Here is a 13,448-nt window from a genome sequence, read left to right as displayed (position 1 = left end):
TCTAAAAAAAAACCAGTGAGGCTGCAAAGAAAGATTGAGGTTAAGTTGTACAGGACTTTAAAAGCTAAACAGAGGAGTTACGATTTTATCTTAAAGGCAATAGGAAGTCACCGGAGTTGGTTGATAGGGAATCTAAGACCAGAATTGCACTTAAGGAAAATTATTCTGGTTTGGGAACAATTTGAGGCACAGAGATTAAATGACTTGACTAGGGCTACATAAGGTGCCCCAGTGTTAGACAGGATTTGGATAATTCCACACTACAAACTCTGCACTATTATATGAGGCTGGAACTATATGTAAATAAATAAACCTTAAAAGCCTCCTGTGCTCAGTGCTTTACCTATTATACTGGGGAAAATACAAAGTTTAGTTAAGTCTTAGGTCTTGTGGAGCTTAAACTAGTGAATGCATTATATAATATATTAAGGAATATACTTTCAGAAAGAGATTGCTTTTGAGTTGGATTTTAAAGGATGGTGGGATTTCAATGCTGGGTTCTGGAGAGAAAGGAGGGTTTGGACTCCTCATTTATGTCTTCAGTGAGATAGGATGTTTTGAGAAATTGGGAGTAGCACTATGGCAGCCCCATCCCCTGGTAGGGGACTCCAAAGGATTCAAGCACAGTCATACTGGTAATAGAAAAGGTGGCCTTCTAATGTCCTTTCAGATTGAGAGAAGGCTGAATGGGGAGTTCCTGAATCCTCCATTGTCATCCCAGAGTTTTTATATCTCTGAGGCCAGGCTGGTTTTATGTGTGTTTGAGAGAGAGACAGACAGAGATGGAGGAAGGGAGGGAAGAAGGAAATGAGGGAGACAAGCACGGGTGAATGAGGAGCTGGGTGGAGGGATAGGGCTGATTGAATCACAGAATCTCAGAGTTGGAAGAGACCTCTAAAGCCATTTAGTTTCACACCAAAGCAAGCCCATATGTTCTTCATGACATGCCAAAAACTGGTCAACCAGCTCCTCCTTAGAACTCTCTCCAATGAGGAGAGAAATTCCTAATTCTTGGGGTAACACGCTTTTGGGGTTCTAGTTAGGTTTTTCTTAACATCAGGCTTCAATTTGCCTCTTCCCAACTTGGGTTCTCCCCCCCCCCCCGCCCCCACAACATAGTTCCTAGCTTTTCTCCCTGGGGCCTAATAAATCAAATCTAAACTCTAAGAGCCAGCCTTTGAAATACTGGAAAATAGTGACATGATTCAGGACAATCTCCAGCTCTTACGACATAAACATGAAGCCCTTCATCATACCCGATGCCTTCCAACTCATCATGTCCTTAATAAGTTGTAGCACCCAAACCATAGAACACAATGCTCCAGATGTGGCCTAAATCAGTTTTTCAGATTTGGGAAGGCCCTCAAAGGTCATCTAGCCCAACCTGCACCTGAACAAGAATACTAACTACAGCATACTGGACCAAGTGGTCATTCAGTCTCTGATGGAAAATCACCAGTAAAGGGTTGCTTACTGCTTCTAGAAACAGTCCATTCCACTTTGGGATAGATCTAATAGATACTAACAACCCTCTTTGGGACAAGTTAATTTGCCTCAGTTTCCTCATCTGTAAAATGAACTGGAAAAAGAAACAGTGAACCAGTGTCTTTGCCAAGAAAACCCCAACTAGGGTCACAAAGAGTGGCAAAGGATTGAAACGACTGAACAACAACAGGAAATTTGGAAGTTTTTCTTGACATCAAGCCTAAATTTGGCTCTCTGAAACATCCACTTCTTGTTCCTAGTTGTGTCCCCTGAGATCAAACAGAACAAGCCTAGTCCCTCTTCCAGTATAATCAGAACAGATTGGGGGGGGGGGGGGCCCCATTCCTACTGCCTCGCTGGAAATTTGTACCCGGAGCTCGGGTTTTGATTTGATTATTTTTTTGGGGGGGGCGCGCATGTGACATGGTTTATGTGTACTGAGCTTGCAGTCTACTAAAAACCCCAGCTCTTTTTCTGGCCCCCGCTGTTCAGCCACCCTCCCTCTCCCACCGTACCCCCCAAGGCGACTGCGCCGTTGCGCCGGTCATTCTGGGCGGCTTAGTCCTGAGGCGCCCCGGGCGATACCCTGTCCGCTGCTGGAGCCAAGGCCTTCTGCTCGGGCCTGAGAGGTGGAGCCTTTGCAGAGTGGGCCGGAGTCTCCGTTCCAGGGGGACCGCGAGGTGCAGCAAGCGGCTCCGCAGTGGCTCCGCAGACCGGGCCGCGCCATCTGACATCCCGGGCCCCTTCCGGCCCTCTCTCCGCCTGCTCTCCTGGAAGGGCGCGGCCTGCCTTCCGCCCGAGGACCGGCCTGCCCCGAGGGGCAGCGGCGGGCGGGCTGTCAGGGCAAGCGGGGATTAGCAATCACCAGACACCAGAAAAGTGTCCCCCCCCCCCCCCCCCCGTGGAGCTAGGAAGGAGGTTTTTTAGTTTTCAGAACGTGCGCACGGGCAGTTGTCGGCGCTCGCCCTTGTGAAGCCTTGCGCTGCCAGTGCTCCCTTCCCCTCTCCCCACCCCTGCCCCAGAAGGCAAGTACCCCGACACATGTGAAGCGTGGGCAGCTCAGGAGGCTTTCAGAGCTCACTTCGGCCCGACTCCCCTCCCCTCCCTCCCTCCGCGCCCACAGACAGCACCGGCCCTGGGACTCGCACCCGGCTCCAGGCCCTCGGCCGGGAAGGGCGGCCGGACAGACGACGCAAGCTCCTGAGCCGTACCGGGGCGCGTCGCCTTTTTCTGCGCCGGTCCTCAGCGGGACCTCGAAGTGTCTCTCTGCGCCTTAGTTTCCTGGCAAGGGAAATGGGCCCAAAGCCGGGATTGCAGCCCCGAAGGTTTCTCCCTTCGCTCCCTAAATCTGGGGTCTGCGTGGGGGCGGGGCCGGGGCTGCCAATCACGGTTGGCGACCAATCCTCCTTCCTGGAGGCGGGGGCTCCCTGTTGCCAATCGGCTCCGCTGACCAATCATTCCGGCGAGAGGCGGCAGCCCAGCTCCCCGCTCCAGGCCCAACTTCGAGGGATCCGTGTTCAGTGCTGCAGCCCGGGGGACGCCCGGACGCTCCTGTCCCGGACTCGGACTCCCGGGGCCCTGCTGCGCTGACTCCTGTCCCGGGCTGGCCCCGAGCAGCCGCTGCGGAGCGCTCACCGTCGCGCCGCCTCAGCCCCACCTGTCCCCGGTGGCTGTCCCGGACTCCCTCCCCCCGCGCTGCCCACGCCCCCTTGCCGGACCCCTGCCCTGGCCCCGTCCTCGCCCTTGCCCTCCCCCTGCCCCTGCCCTGCGGCTCTCCCCCGCCCCTCCGGGGGGTCCTCAAGCATGTCGTGCGTGGAGCTGCTGACCATGTGCCTGCTCCGGCCCAAGGCTGCCGCCCGAGAGGCCCCTGCAGCCCTCCCCGCCGTCCCGGCCCCGGCCTTCGCCGGCCTCGCACTCTTTCAGGACGTGGGGGACCCCGGGGGGGCGGGGGGGGGGGGGGCGGCCGTGGGTCTCAGAACGGGGAGGGGGAGGGGAGAGGTGCGGGCGAGCCGGGGCCGGGGCCGGGGGCGGGCCCCGCCGAGAGAACGGGCCGGAAACTTACCACCCCGGGGGGGGGGGGGTCTGCGGAGGGCCGCGCTCGGCGAGGGCAGCGGGGCGGGCAGGAGGGCCGGGCACGGGCGCTGTCCCCGGCCTCCCCGCTCCCAGCCGCCGAGCAGGGCAACGGGCAGCCGGCTGTTCCCACCGCCGAGCGTGGGGTGGCCGGCTCCTAGTGGGGCTGAGCTGCGGGAGAGGGGCAGAAGTGCCCGTGCCGGCCCGGGGCTCCGCTGTGGCCGAAGCCGCGGGGCTCGCTCCGTCCGAGGGCGCGCTCTTGCCGCCCCGTGCCCCCCTGTCCGGGGCGAGGAGCCCCCTTCCCCCGCACACCTTTGGCATCCGCACTCGGCGCTCCTTCTCTGCCCCGAGCCGGGGCCGGACTCCCTGGAGGGGACCCCCGCCCCACTCTGGCTTCGCGCGCCCACCGCGGGGCAGGCTTCTCTTCCCATGAGTCAGCATCTCCGAGGCGGACCGCGCCGACCCTCCCCAGCGCAGCACGGGGTGACGCTCCCCCCAGCAGGAGAGCCGCTCTGGCTCCCAGGCTGAGACCGAAGGGCGCGGGCGACGGAGCGGCGCTTCTGGCCCCGCCGTCTCCTCCTGGGGCAGGGGCCGCCTTTCCCGGGCCTTGGGCATGGCCCGGGCGCCCAGGGCGGCAAGCAGGGTCGGGGGCGGAGGCCCTGCCTCGGGGGGCAGCGGGGCCGTGCAGCCCGCCGCGTGCCCCGGGAGCTGCCTGGGGAAGGGTGTTCTTGCGGAGCCGGGCAGTGAGAACAGGCCCTCGGGCTGCCTCCCTCCCTCTGCTCTGACTACAGGGAGCTCCGGGCATCCTTTCCCCGCCGAGCTGGGACTGGGGCCCGGCCGGCGCTCTGCTGCAGCGGCAGCGCCAGGGCGTTGTTTGCCCCCTGCCCCAGCGGCCGGCGCTGACCTTGCTCCTCCCCCTACTCTGCTTTTTGCCCCTTCCTTCCCTTCTAAGCGTGTCCCTTCTCACTGGGGTGGCCCAGAGCTTCCAGGGTGAAGGGCCAGTGGATTTGGATGGAGAAGCAGAGGGGAAGTAAGTTCAGAGCTTTTCCCAGTCTCCTGTCTGAGGGGAAGCTCTTGCTGGGTGCCCAGGAAGGGGCTGGGGACAGGCCAGGGAGGAAGAAAGGGCACCAGCAGGAGGCCCCTGGCTACAAATAGCATCCAGAGCCAAGGTTGGAAATAGGGTGGGGGAGAGGTGCCTTCTGCCTTCTGCACCCACCCATGTGACTCGGAATCGGTCTCCATCATTGAGGTTTCCCAGGGCTGCAACAGGAGTGAAAGGAGGGCCAGAGTCAAGGTCAGCAAAAACACCTGAGCTAGGGACTGCTCAGATAGTTTGCCCCTTTCAAAGCCCTTCTGTGGAAGGGTTCCCTCTCCTCAGGGAAGTCCCGCAGTGTCCCCTTGAGCCTCCTCCTGGGGACAGGAGGCTGCCTACTTTTAGGCTTGTCTGCTGCGTACAGGCGTGGGTCATCAGGGGGATGGGGACAGGCCTGGGCCATTGCTGCGGGCAAGGGGAGTCTGAGTCCCTGTGACTTGGAGGGGTCTCTCTTCTGTGGAGTCCGTACCAGGGAGTTCAGAGGGAGGCAGGAAGGGTAGTTAGCTGATGGGGATGAGGAGACAGTTTAAGGGGATGAGGGCTATGCCAGTTTATTTGTTCAGGGACAAGAGAGACCTTAAGCCTCTTCCCACTCCCACCAACTCTAAATTGGGAGGATTGAGGAGTAAAAGATTAGCATAGGAGGGTCAGTTGAGGTGTCTCTGTTTAATGGCCAGAGTAGCCCACAAGCCCTTGCTTCCTGCCTCGCCTTATCACCGATTGGGCCTTGCTTCAGTCAAGCTGAGACCTGTTGAAGACCTTAGCTTAAAAAGGCTGAGGCCTCCCCCTGCATCCGGGGCCTTCTCCAGTCGTCCTGATTTATATCTGGCCACTGGACCCAGATGGCTCTGGAGGGGACCCTGCCCAACCCTCCCTCCCTCCAATCCAGTTCCTCTTCCAGAAGGAAGGACAAACAACAAGCCCCGGCCCCTTAATACTGTGGGAGAGCTTTCCCTTTCCTCTTATGGAAAGAACTTGACTCCCAGGAGAGGTTTGGCTTCCGAGGTGTAAAACAATATTTAATTTAGGATCATAGCTTTAAAGGGGACTTTCAAATTTATTTAGTCTAAGCCCCTCATTTTACAAATGAGGAAACTGAGACTGAGATTAAGTAGGTTCTCCTCTGCCCAGGGTCTCACTATTTGAATCCTCAGCCTCCAGCTCTAAAGTCAGCATTTCCGCCTTTCTGAATTCTGAGCAGCCTATTGGCTGGGAGGATAAAGCCAAAAGATAGTTATCGGTTTTAGGACCGGGACATGGTAGTCAGAGAGTGCTTCTTGTCTGGTGTTAACTGCAGGGACTTAAGCCTAGGCAAAGAGTGTTGTTCTGCCTGAGGGCTCCCTGAGGGAGGAAGTCTCATGGCCGGCTACTGGTTGTTGGGAGGGGCTTTGTGGCTAGGCCCAGGAGGGCACCGGGATATACATGTTCCTTCTAATTTCCTTTCAGGTTTTCCGTCGAGCTGATAAGAATGGTGAGCAATAGCCCCCAGGGAAGGGGAATGGGGGAAGAGGAAAAGAGGTCAGGAAGGGCCACAGTACCTTGGGGTAGAGTGCTGACCAGAGACTAGGGCTGCCAGGCCAGTCAGGAGGAGATGAATTGGGAAACATGGGAAAGCCTGGCTGACTTGCCCTGAAGCTCTGAAGATCCTTCCCTTCTTTCCCCTTCTCAGCCCCAAAGAGCCTTGGTTAGATGTCTCTGATAACCTCTGGGATATTTCTATCTATCTGTCCTTGTCCAGATAGCCCCTGTTTTTCATTGCTTCCCACAATCTCTCATCAATCCCCAGATTCCTGGTCCCAGCTCAGATCCTTTCCCCTCCCCACAAACAACTAACTAGCCTCCCTTTTAGAACTCCCGGAAGTTTAACCTTGCAGGGCAGGACTCCCTCTGTCTCCTTATGGGCTGATGGTAGCTGCAGAATGACCTGATGTTGATGGTCCAGGAGAGGTCCATCTCCCTGGTTCCTGCCAGTCTGTGAAAAGAGGAGGTTCATGGGGGCATTCTGAGAGGCCTGACGATCCCTGTCCCCAGCATCTGTGTCTCCCACTTCCCTGTCCTTCAAAGGGGCTGGGGCTAAGGCTTGGATTCTGAGTTAGGATTCTGACTTCTCCTTTCCCCCGTTCCCATAGATGATGGGAAGCTGTCCTTTGAGGAATTCCAGAATTATTTTGCAGATGGGATTCTCAGTTCTGGGGAACTCCGGGAGCTCTTCAGCAACATTGACCGGCATTACTCAGAGTGAGTATTTGTCAGGATTCGGGCTCTCAGAACATGATGGTTGGTGGGAGGGGAAGGTTGTGTCCTGGGTACAGTGTAGGAGGAAGGGTAGTGGGACTTCCCTTGGGACTCAGTGTCCTCATAATATAAGGAGTATAAGCTCCCTTCTAGCCCTGTCATCCTATAGTCCTATAAGACAAAGAAGAAAACCGAAGCCCAGAGATGGCCTTGTTTTGTCCACGATCACACAAGTTAGTGGCAGAGCTGGGGACCGAACCAGCACTCTTTCTTTTAGACTGCTGCTGCCTGGCACTGCCCAGCATTAATCTACAGCCTGTGCCCTGACAGAGTGGTGGAGCACCTGCTGGGTAGACCCTTCTGATTTCCTCATTGTCCAGGGGAAGAAGTATTCTCTGCAATTTCTGGGCCTCCACCTTGGCACTAGACTGGGTTCTAAGATGGGGGCAGCTGGGATGATGGATGGGGACAGAAATGGGGCTGGGGGCCCCAGCTGGAGTGGAGCTGAGCTGTGGGTCATGGAGTCACCAGTCTCGGTGTTCCTAGCTCCCTCTTGCTCTGCTCAGCAGATGCTCCCTGAAAGAGAATGGTGACTCACTCACACCCTTCGTTACCAGCTCAGTGCTAATTATGGTTAATGAGCATTTGAGAATAACGAGGGGCAGCTGCCAGGAGCTGATCGTGAGCTGGGAGCTGAGCTGAGCTGAACTGAGTGAGGAGTCCTAGGGGGGTCCCGCCTTCACAGTCCTGGGAGAGGAGGTGTCTCCCAAGGCCACAGGGCTATGGGATGAGACCGTTCTCCTGGGCTGAGGCTAGGTGTAAGGGGCGAGGTCAGGGAGGCTAGGGATTACCTCTGGGTTTCAGGTTGAGCTGATGGTCTACCCTCCTCCTCCTTCTCCTCCTTCTCCTCCTCCACTCCTCCTCCAGACACACTCTGAGCAGCTCAGCTCCTGCCTGCTGGGATAAATCCAAGCCAGGGTCTCAAAATAGCCTGGAGATGAACCAGGCTTCCTCCTCTGCACCCCTCCACTTTCCACTAGCACCAACCTGGTCTAGGGCGGAGGAACTGCCCAATTCCCAGCTCATGGAGGGGCAAAAGGAGAAAACTTCCCATGGCAGAACAGTCCTCATCAAAGAAATCTGGGCTCATCCCAGTGACTTTAGACAGATGTGGGCCAGGCTGTCTGGCCTCCCACTCAAGCTTGATCCAGGTTTTGGAGTGGGGATCTATAACCCTTATCCCCTGATCCAGGAGAGCTTCTGGCTGCTGCATCTATCTGAACCACAGAGTAGGAAGGGTCTGGCTTTGGGATGGACCTTGAGCTTCCTCTCACAACCAGACTGTTACTCTGCTACCAAATAGGTCACTTATTAAGTGGGATAGAGGAAACGAGGGTTTTCCACCTTTTCCAGGAAAGAGTGATATGGTCTCTGACTTCTCTAAAGGGCTTTGAGGGATGTGGGCAGGGACAGAACCTCAGGGGAATTTAGTCTGGTAGGGATGGGATCTTGAGAGGATTGTAGAAAGACTGGGAGGTTTGGGAGAAGGAATGAGTGGTGCTTAATGAGAATTTCCTTGGGGAGTTAGGGGATGAGAGGAAGAAGGCATGGATTAAAAAGGGATGGGCTGGAATGATACCATGAGCCTGAAATAGAGTCAGCCCCCAGAAGCAGCACAAAAACCATTTCCCAGGGCGCTGTACCACTCTGAACATGCATACAGACACACATATATGACAGGAACATATTTGTATAAGACTGGGCATATGTGCCTCTGGAAACCGGTTTCCAGTCAGTTCCTGAAGCCAGGAAAGGGAAGTAGGTGCTGACCTTCCATTCCTGGGAGGTCCTGGGCCAACCCAAAGGGAGCAGGGATAATGGCTGCAGATTGATGCCTCCCTCTGGCCCCTGTGAGGAAAGACTCCGAGGGAAGGTCCTTGCTAGGGGCTCGAGCTACAAAACCCCTAATCAGCAGGTTCCCCTATGCTATTTTTGTAGCAGCCACCACTTGGATGTCAAATGCTGTCTAACAAGCCCTGATTTCTTTTTTCCCTGCAGCAATCTGGAAACTGAGAAGCTTTGTGGTAAGTTGCTGCCAGATCTCTGATGGGCCTGGCTCTGTCCTGATGCACATTTATATAGATTTGTATGAATTCATATACATTCCATGTCTGTTTGGGGTGGCGGTAGGCCCCGTCACTCTAGCAGTCCAAAGCCAGTAGCCCTGAAGTCTGGCTCCTGAGACAGCCCTGCTCTAGAATTTGGGGAGCTCTTGAATTGAAGGGGATAGGATTCGTTAGCTGATGGGAATGGAGAGAGGAGGGAAGTTTTTAGAACTCTTTGAGTGCTATTAAGAGACAAAGGAGAGCCATTCGTTTAGGTCTTGCCCTTCCCCTTCCCCCTTAGGGGTCTCGGGACGGAGAGTTCAGTTATACAGGGGCCTCTCTAGTTCTGAGTCTCTTGGTTCAGAAGGGAACACCGATTCTTTCCCCCACCACAGAGAAGACCATCACAGGATATTGTTGGGCCCTGAGTCCCAAGGGTGGTCTAGGAGGGAGCGGGCCTAGCCCTCTGCCCCATCCCTTCAGCCCATCTCTTCCCAGCTTTGCATTTTATCCTTCCAAGAGCTACTTTGGTCTGGAAGGCTGGGACTCTCCCACTTGTCCTTAGTGCACCCTTGCCAGGGCTTTCTCACCAGCCTTCCCTCTGGTCTCCTTGTTCCCAGGCCCCAAGACTGCACCACTGACCAGACAGATGGGGACCTTGGGGAGGTGAGCCAGGTAGAAGACCCGGGCAGGGAGGGACCTGGGGGTCTGGGGCCCCAGGTGGGCAGATCTTTCATGGTAGAACACAGCCATTTCCCTCTCTCTCTCACCCCAACTCCAGACTATTTCTCAGAGCATCTGGGTGCATACCGACCTGTACTGGCTGCCTTGGAGGCCCTGAACAGCGCAGTGCTCGCCGCCATGGATGCCACCAAGCTGGTGAGTGGGCATTCAGGGCCTAAGACCTCCTGGTGCTGGGCTCCCCCTGTCCCGTGGCTGGAGGGCAGGGGGCTGGGGGAAGCAGCCAGTCTGAGATAAGCTCGGCACAAGCTCTGGGGGCCGTCTGCGCCAGCATGTTATATGTATGCACACACCCAGATGAGCAAATCCAGGTGAATCTGTGCTCCGGTACTCATGGATGCACCTTCCTCGCCCCTTCCTACTCCCTTCCTGCTCCTGGAAATTGCGCGTGGGCGTTGTTGGGCAGGTCCCAGGTGTGCATGGGGATGGACATGTCCCTACGGTAGAGGTTGGCGGTGGTGACCTGTGGGCAATCTCCCTGGTTGGGGACAGAAACGAGGACCCGGCCCCCGTGGAAGCAACACTAAGGCAAATACACAGGCTAGAGGCCCCGGCCCTCAAAATTGGTGGCAAGGACTGGCATCCGCCTATTGTTGTTAGCTAGTCAGCCAGCAGGGCAGACTTCCAGGGACAGAGTGGTAGGGCCCAAGCCTGCAAGTAAACAGCCCGGGACCCCTTGAGACCAGCGGTGCCGAGTTTGAGTTTGCCTAGTTTGACTGTTTGACAGAACTGTGTTGTGGAAAGGACAGCAGGTCTTGATTCATCCTGTTGCTACCTTGACTGCCTGGGGTGGCCCTGGGAATGCTATTTTACCTGACAGGGTCTTTTCCTCATCTTTAAAATGAGGGGTTTGTTTAGGTGACCATTAAGGTCTCTTTCAGCTCTAACCCTACGACTCTGTGATCTTCCTTTCATTATCTCACATAAAATCCTTTTGAAAACTCCAGAGAGAGAAAGAAAGACAGACAGAGAGAGAGAGAGAGAGAGAAAGAGAGAGAGAGAAAGAGAGAGAGAGAGAGACAGAGAGAGAGATACTGTGTTGTGTGCGTGTGTGTGTTCAAGAAGAGAGGGGAGCAGGGAAGAGGAGGCAGCATCTGGCCTGGACAGGTAGAATCAGAATAGGAGGAGATAGTTTGGGAATCCTCTGAGCAGAGAGGAGGGTGAGCAGAGCCTGGGGGGCTGGATCCGGTCAGATCCACTTCTTCCTGTCCTGCCTGGGCCCATTTTCATAATATCTCACTTTAAGACAATCCAATTAAAAAAAAAAAACCCAAAGGGAGATTTCTTTCCCTTACCGGTGTTTCTCCAGGCTTCATTATGTGATTGTTTTCCTTGTACACACTGCTCACACTCGAGCACGTTTCTTTCCCTGTGTATCAGCCCACTCTCACATACAGATCCCCCCAGAAAGGCTCCCTCACCAGTGTTCCTGCTCCCACAGAGGTAGACAGTCATAGCTGAGTTACCTGCAGTCATACATCCTCACAACCACACAGCTCTTGCGTGTCTCCCAGAGAGCTGCTTGGGAGGGACTGAGCTGGCCAGGTTCTGCCCAGGTAAGCCCTGGACTATCTTCCCTGGCTCTGTGATCCCCATTCGGGGTCAAGGAGTCGCCCTGCCCAGGATCAGGGGGAATCTGGCTCTGTTCCCAGGCCCTCTGTGGTCTCCCAAATGTCTTCGGTAGCATTCTAAGCATTAACTTCAGATAGGGCTGCCTTGGCACCCCCTTTTATGCAGAGGCCATGTGCGTAGCCTGCCCCTCACTCCTCACACAGGGCAGGGGCCACCCGTGGCCAGGGAAGGAGGGAACAGCCATGGACCCTCTTACCCAGGTTGCTGGGCCCTCTCAGGCTTGGCCACCAGCTGTGGATGCGACACTGTCCCTGATGTCGCTGCCTGCAGCAACCATGGCTGGCACTGTTGCTGCTCCTGGCACGGGGCCTGCAGCTGCAGGAAATAGCATGGGGACCCCCAGCCCTCAGCATGTTGGCCGCCAGCATGGGCACTTCCTGGAAAGCCGGGCCTGAGAGCTGTGGCCCAGGCTGGAACCAGGGTGTGGGGCAGCGGGCGCTCACCAGTCAGGGGCACCGGCAGCCTTGTCCTCAAGTTACTGATTTGTTAAGTCAGCTGGAGAAGGAAGTGGCACCCCCTTCAGTGTCTGCCAGGAAAACTCCAAAATGGGCCATGAAGAGCTACCTGGGAGCTAGGGAGATGCAAAGACGGGGCCCCTGCCTGCCGGAGGTCACAGTCTAGCATGAGAAGATAGAGCCTAAGGTAGCCCAGTTTTATGGGATAAATGCCCACCAGGAGAGGGGAAGGAGGAAGGAACGCTGAACACAAGAGGTGGTGTGTGAATGGGACCTTAGAGGATGGCTGGGGAGTCAACAAATCGAGGGGCGAGGGGGGCCAGTCCCAGGGCGAGGGAAGGGAAGGAAAGCGGGGTGAGAGAGGGCTAGGGGACCTGGCCACGTTGGCTAGATTGTGGAGAGCGCAGAGGAGAGGGGCGAAGGTTCTAGCTGGAAAGGGAAAGGGGGCTCTGAAGGCCAATGCAGCGCTTGATCCAAGCATTTTTGGGAAAGAGTAACATGACTTAGGTCCTGGTAATGGCCTGGGGGAGGAGGGAGCAAACTGAAAGGAGTTGTGCAAAGCAACTGCTCTCACAGTTCAGGCAAGGATTAATGAACACCCAGGTTAGGATGGGAGCGATGGGGCTGTGGAGGAGAGACCACATAGAAGAGTGGCCCAAGGATGGAGTGCACAAGGCCTGGTGCACTGACGGCCACAGCTGGTGAGAGATAGGGAGCGGTCTGTAGCACACCAAGATTTTCAGACGGGGGAGTGGCTGTTACAAATGGTGGTGTCAGGTGGGAGATTGAGAGAAAGATGTGGTTTGGGGATGCTGAGTTTGAGGGGCTGGGGCAGGTAAGGGTTATTCTGGAGGAGGTAGCTAGCTGCGTCAGTGAACAGAGCGCTGGGCCTGGAGTTGGGGAGACCCGAATTAAAATATAACCTCAGACACTTCCCAAGTGTCTGCACCCTGGGCAAGTCCCTGCACCCTGTTTGCCTCAGTTTCCTCATCTGTAAAATGAGCCGGAGGAAAAAATGGCAAACCAGGCAAGAAAACTCCATCCCCAGCATTGATGCGCTATGGGCCATGGGGTCTCAGAGACTCAACTGAACAATGATCCAGAACTGCAGACCTGAAGCTGAGGAAAAAAGGACTGAAGATTCAAATTAGGAAGGTGTCTGACTTGGAATGAAAGCTCCTCGAGGGCATGAACTGGGTGGCTGCGATCCTTGTCTCTCTCCCAGCAGTGCCCTGTACTTAGGGAGCCCTCAGAAACTCCTGTTCCTTCAGGGAAGGCGTGAGATTGCCCATGGGGAGGGCAGAGGGAAGTCCTAAGGAAGGAGCCCTGATTTCTGCGCTATATTGTGGGAGTCTGTGATCCTGAGCTAGTTACTTCTTGCTCTCAGGAGCTGGAGTCAGCCCACAGATCACTGAAATGCTATGAAAACTACTGACCGATTCTTGGGAAACATAGGTTTTGGCTCCATAACAACAGTTAGAGCCATTCAAGCACACCGAGAAGGAAATGGAGCTAGGCAGGAAGGAGAAATGAGAGACTGAGCTGTCTGCAGATGCCTGGGGAGGAAAGCCTGTCTGATGGAGGAGCTGATGGTGTCAAAAGCTGCAGGGAAGTGAGAGGGGATGGAGGGAG

At 55.8% G+C, this 13,448-nt stretch overlaps 1 protein-coding gene and 1 long non-coding RNA gene across 5 annotated transcripts in view; one reads left to right on the top strand and one right to left on the bottom strand.

The window, feature by feature from the left end:
* The first annotated feature begins 2,825 nt into the window (after window positions 1-2,825).
* NECAB3 (N-terminal EF-hand calcium binding protein 3) overlaps window positions 2,826-13,448 on the top strand; it is a 30,891-nt gene continuing 20,268 nt past the window's right edge. For all 4 annotated transcript variants that reach the window (XM_031953857.1, XM_031953856.1, XM_031953855.1 and 1 more), the window contains exons 1-5: window positions 2,826-3,411; window positions 6,095-6,119; window positions 6,778-6,886; window positions 8,942-8,967; window positions 9,770-9,867. In XM_031953857.1, the coding sequence (XP_031809717.1) occupies window positions 3,289-3,411; window positions 6,095-6,119; window positions 6,778-6,886; window positions 8,942-8,967; window positions 9,770-9,867 (381 nt within the window). In that variant the 5' untranslated portion in view covers window positions 2,826-3,288. The remainder of the gene's footprint in view (window positions 3,412-6,094; window positions 6,120-6,777; window positions 6,887-8,941; window positions 8,968-9,769; window positions 9,868-13,448) is intronic.
* On the bottom strand, window positions 5,329-8,248 carry LOC116421695. Its single transcript, XR_004232186.1, has 4 exons — window positions 7,931-8,248; window positions 7,735-7,840; window positions 6,516-6,620; window positions 5,329-5,857 (listed from the first exon to the last, which is right to left on the bottom strand). It is a non-coding gene; the product is annotated as an uncharacterized LOC116421695 (long non-coding RNA).

The sequence above is a fragment of the Sarcophilus harrisii genome, chromosome 2 (assembly GCF_902635505.1).
Source record: "Sarcophilus harrisii chromosome 2, mSarHar1.11, whole genome shotgun sequence".
Taxonomy (NCBI): Eukaryota; Metazoa; Chordata; class Mammalia; order Dasyuromorphia; family Dasyuridae; genus Sarcophilus; species Sarcophilus harrisii.
The sequence above is the reverse complement of the archived record's forward strand: the minus strand, read 5'-3'. Positions and strand labels throughout refer to the sequence as shown.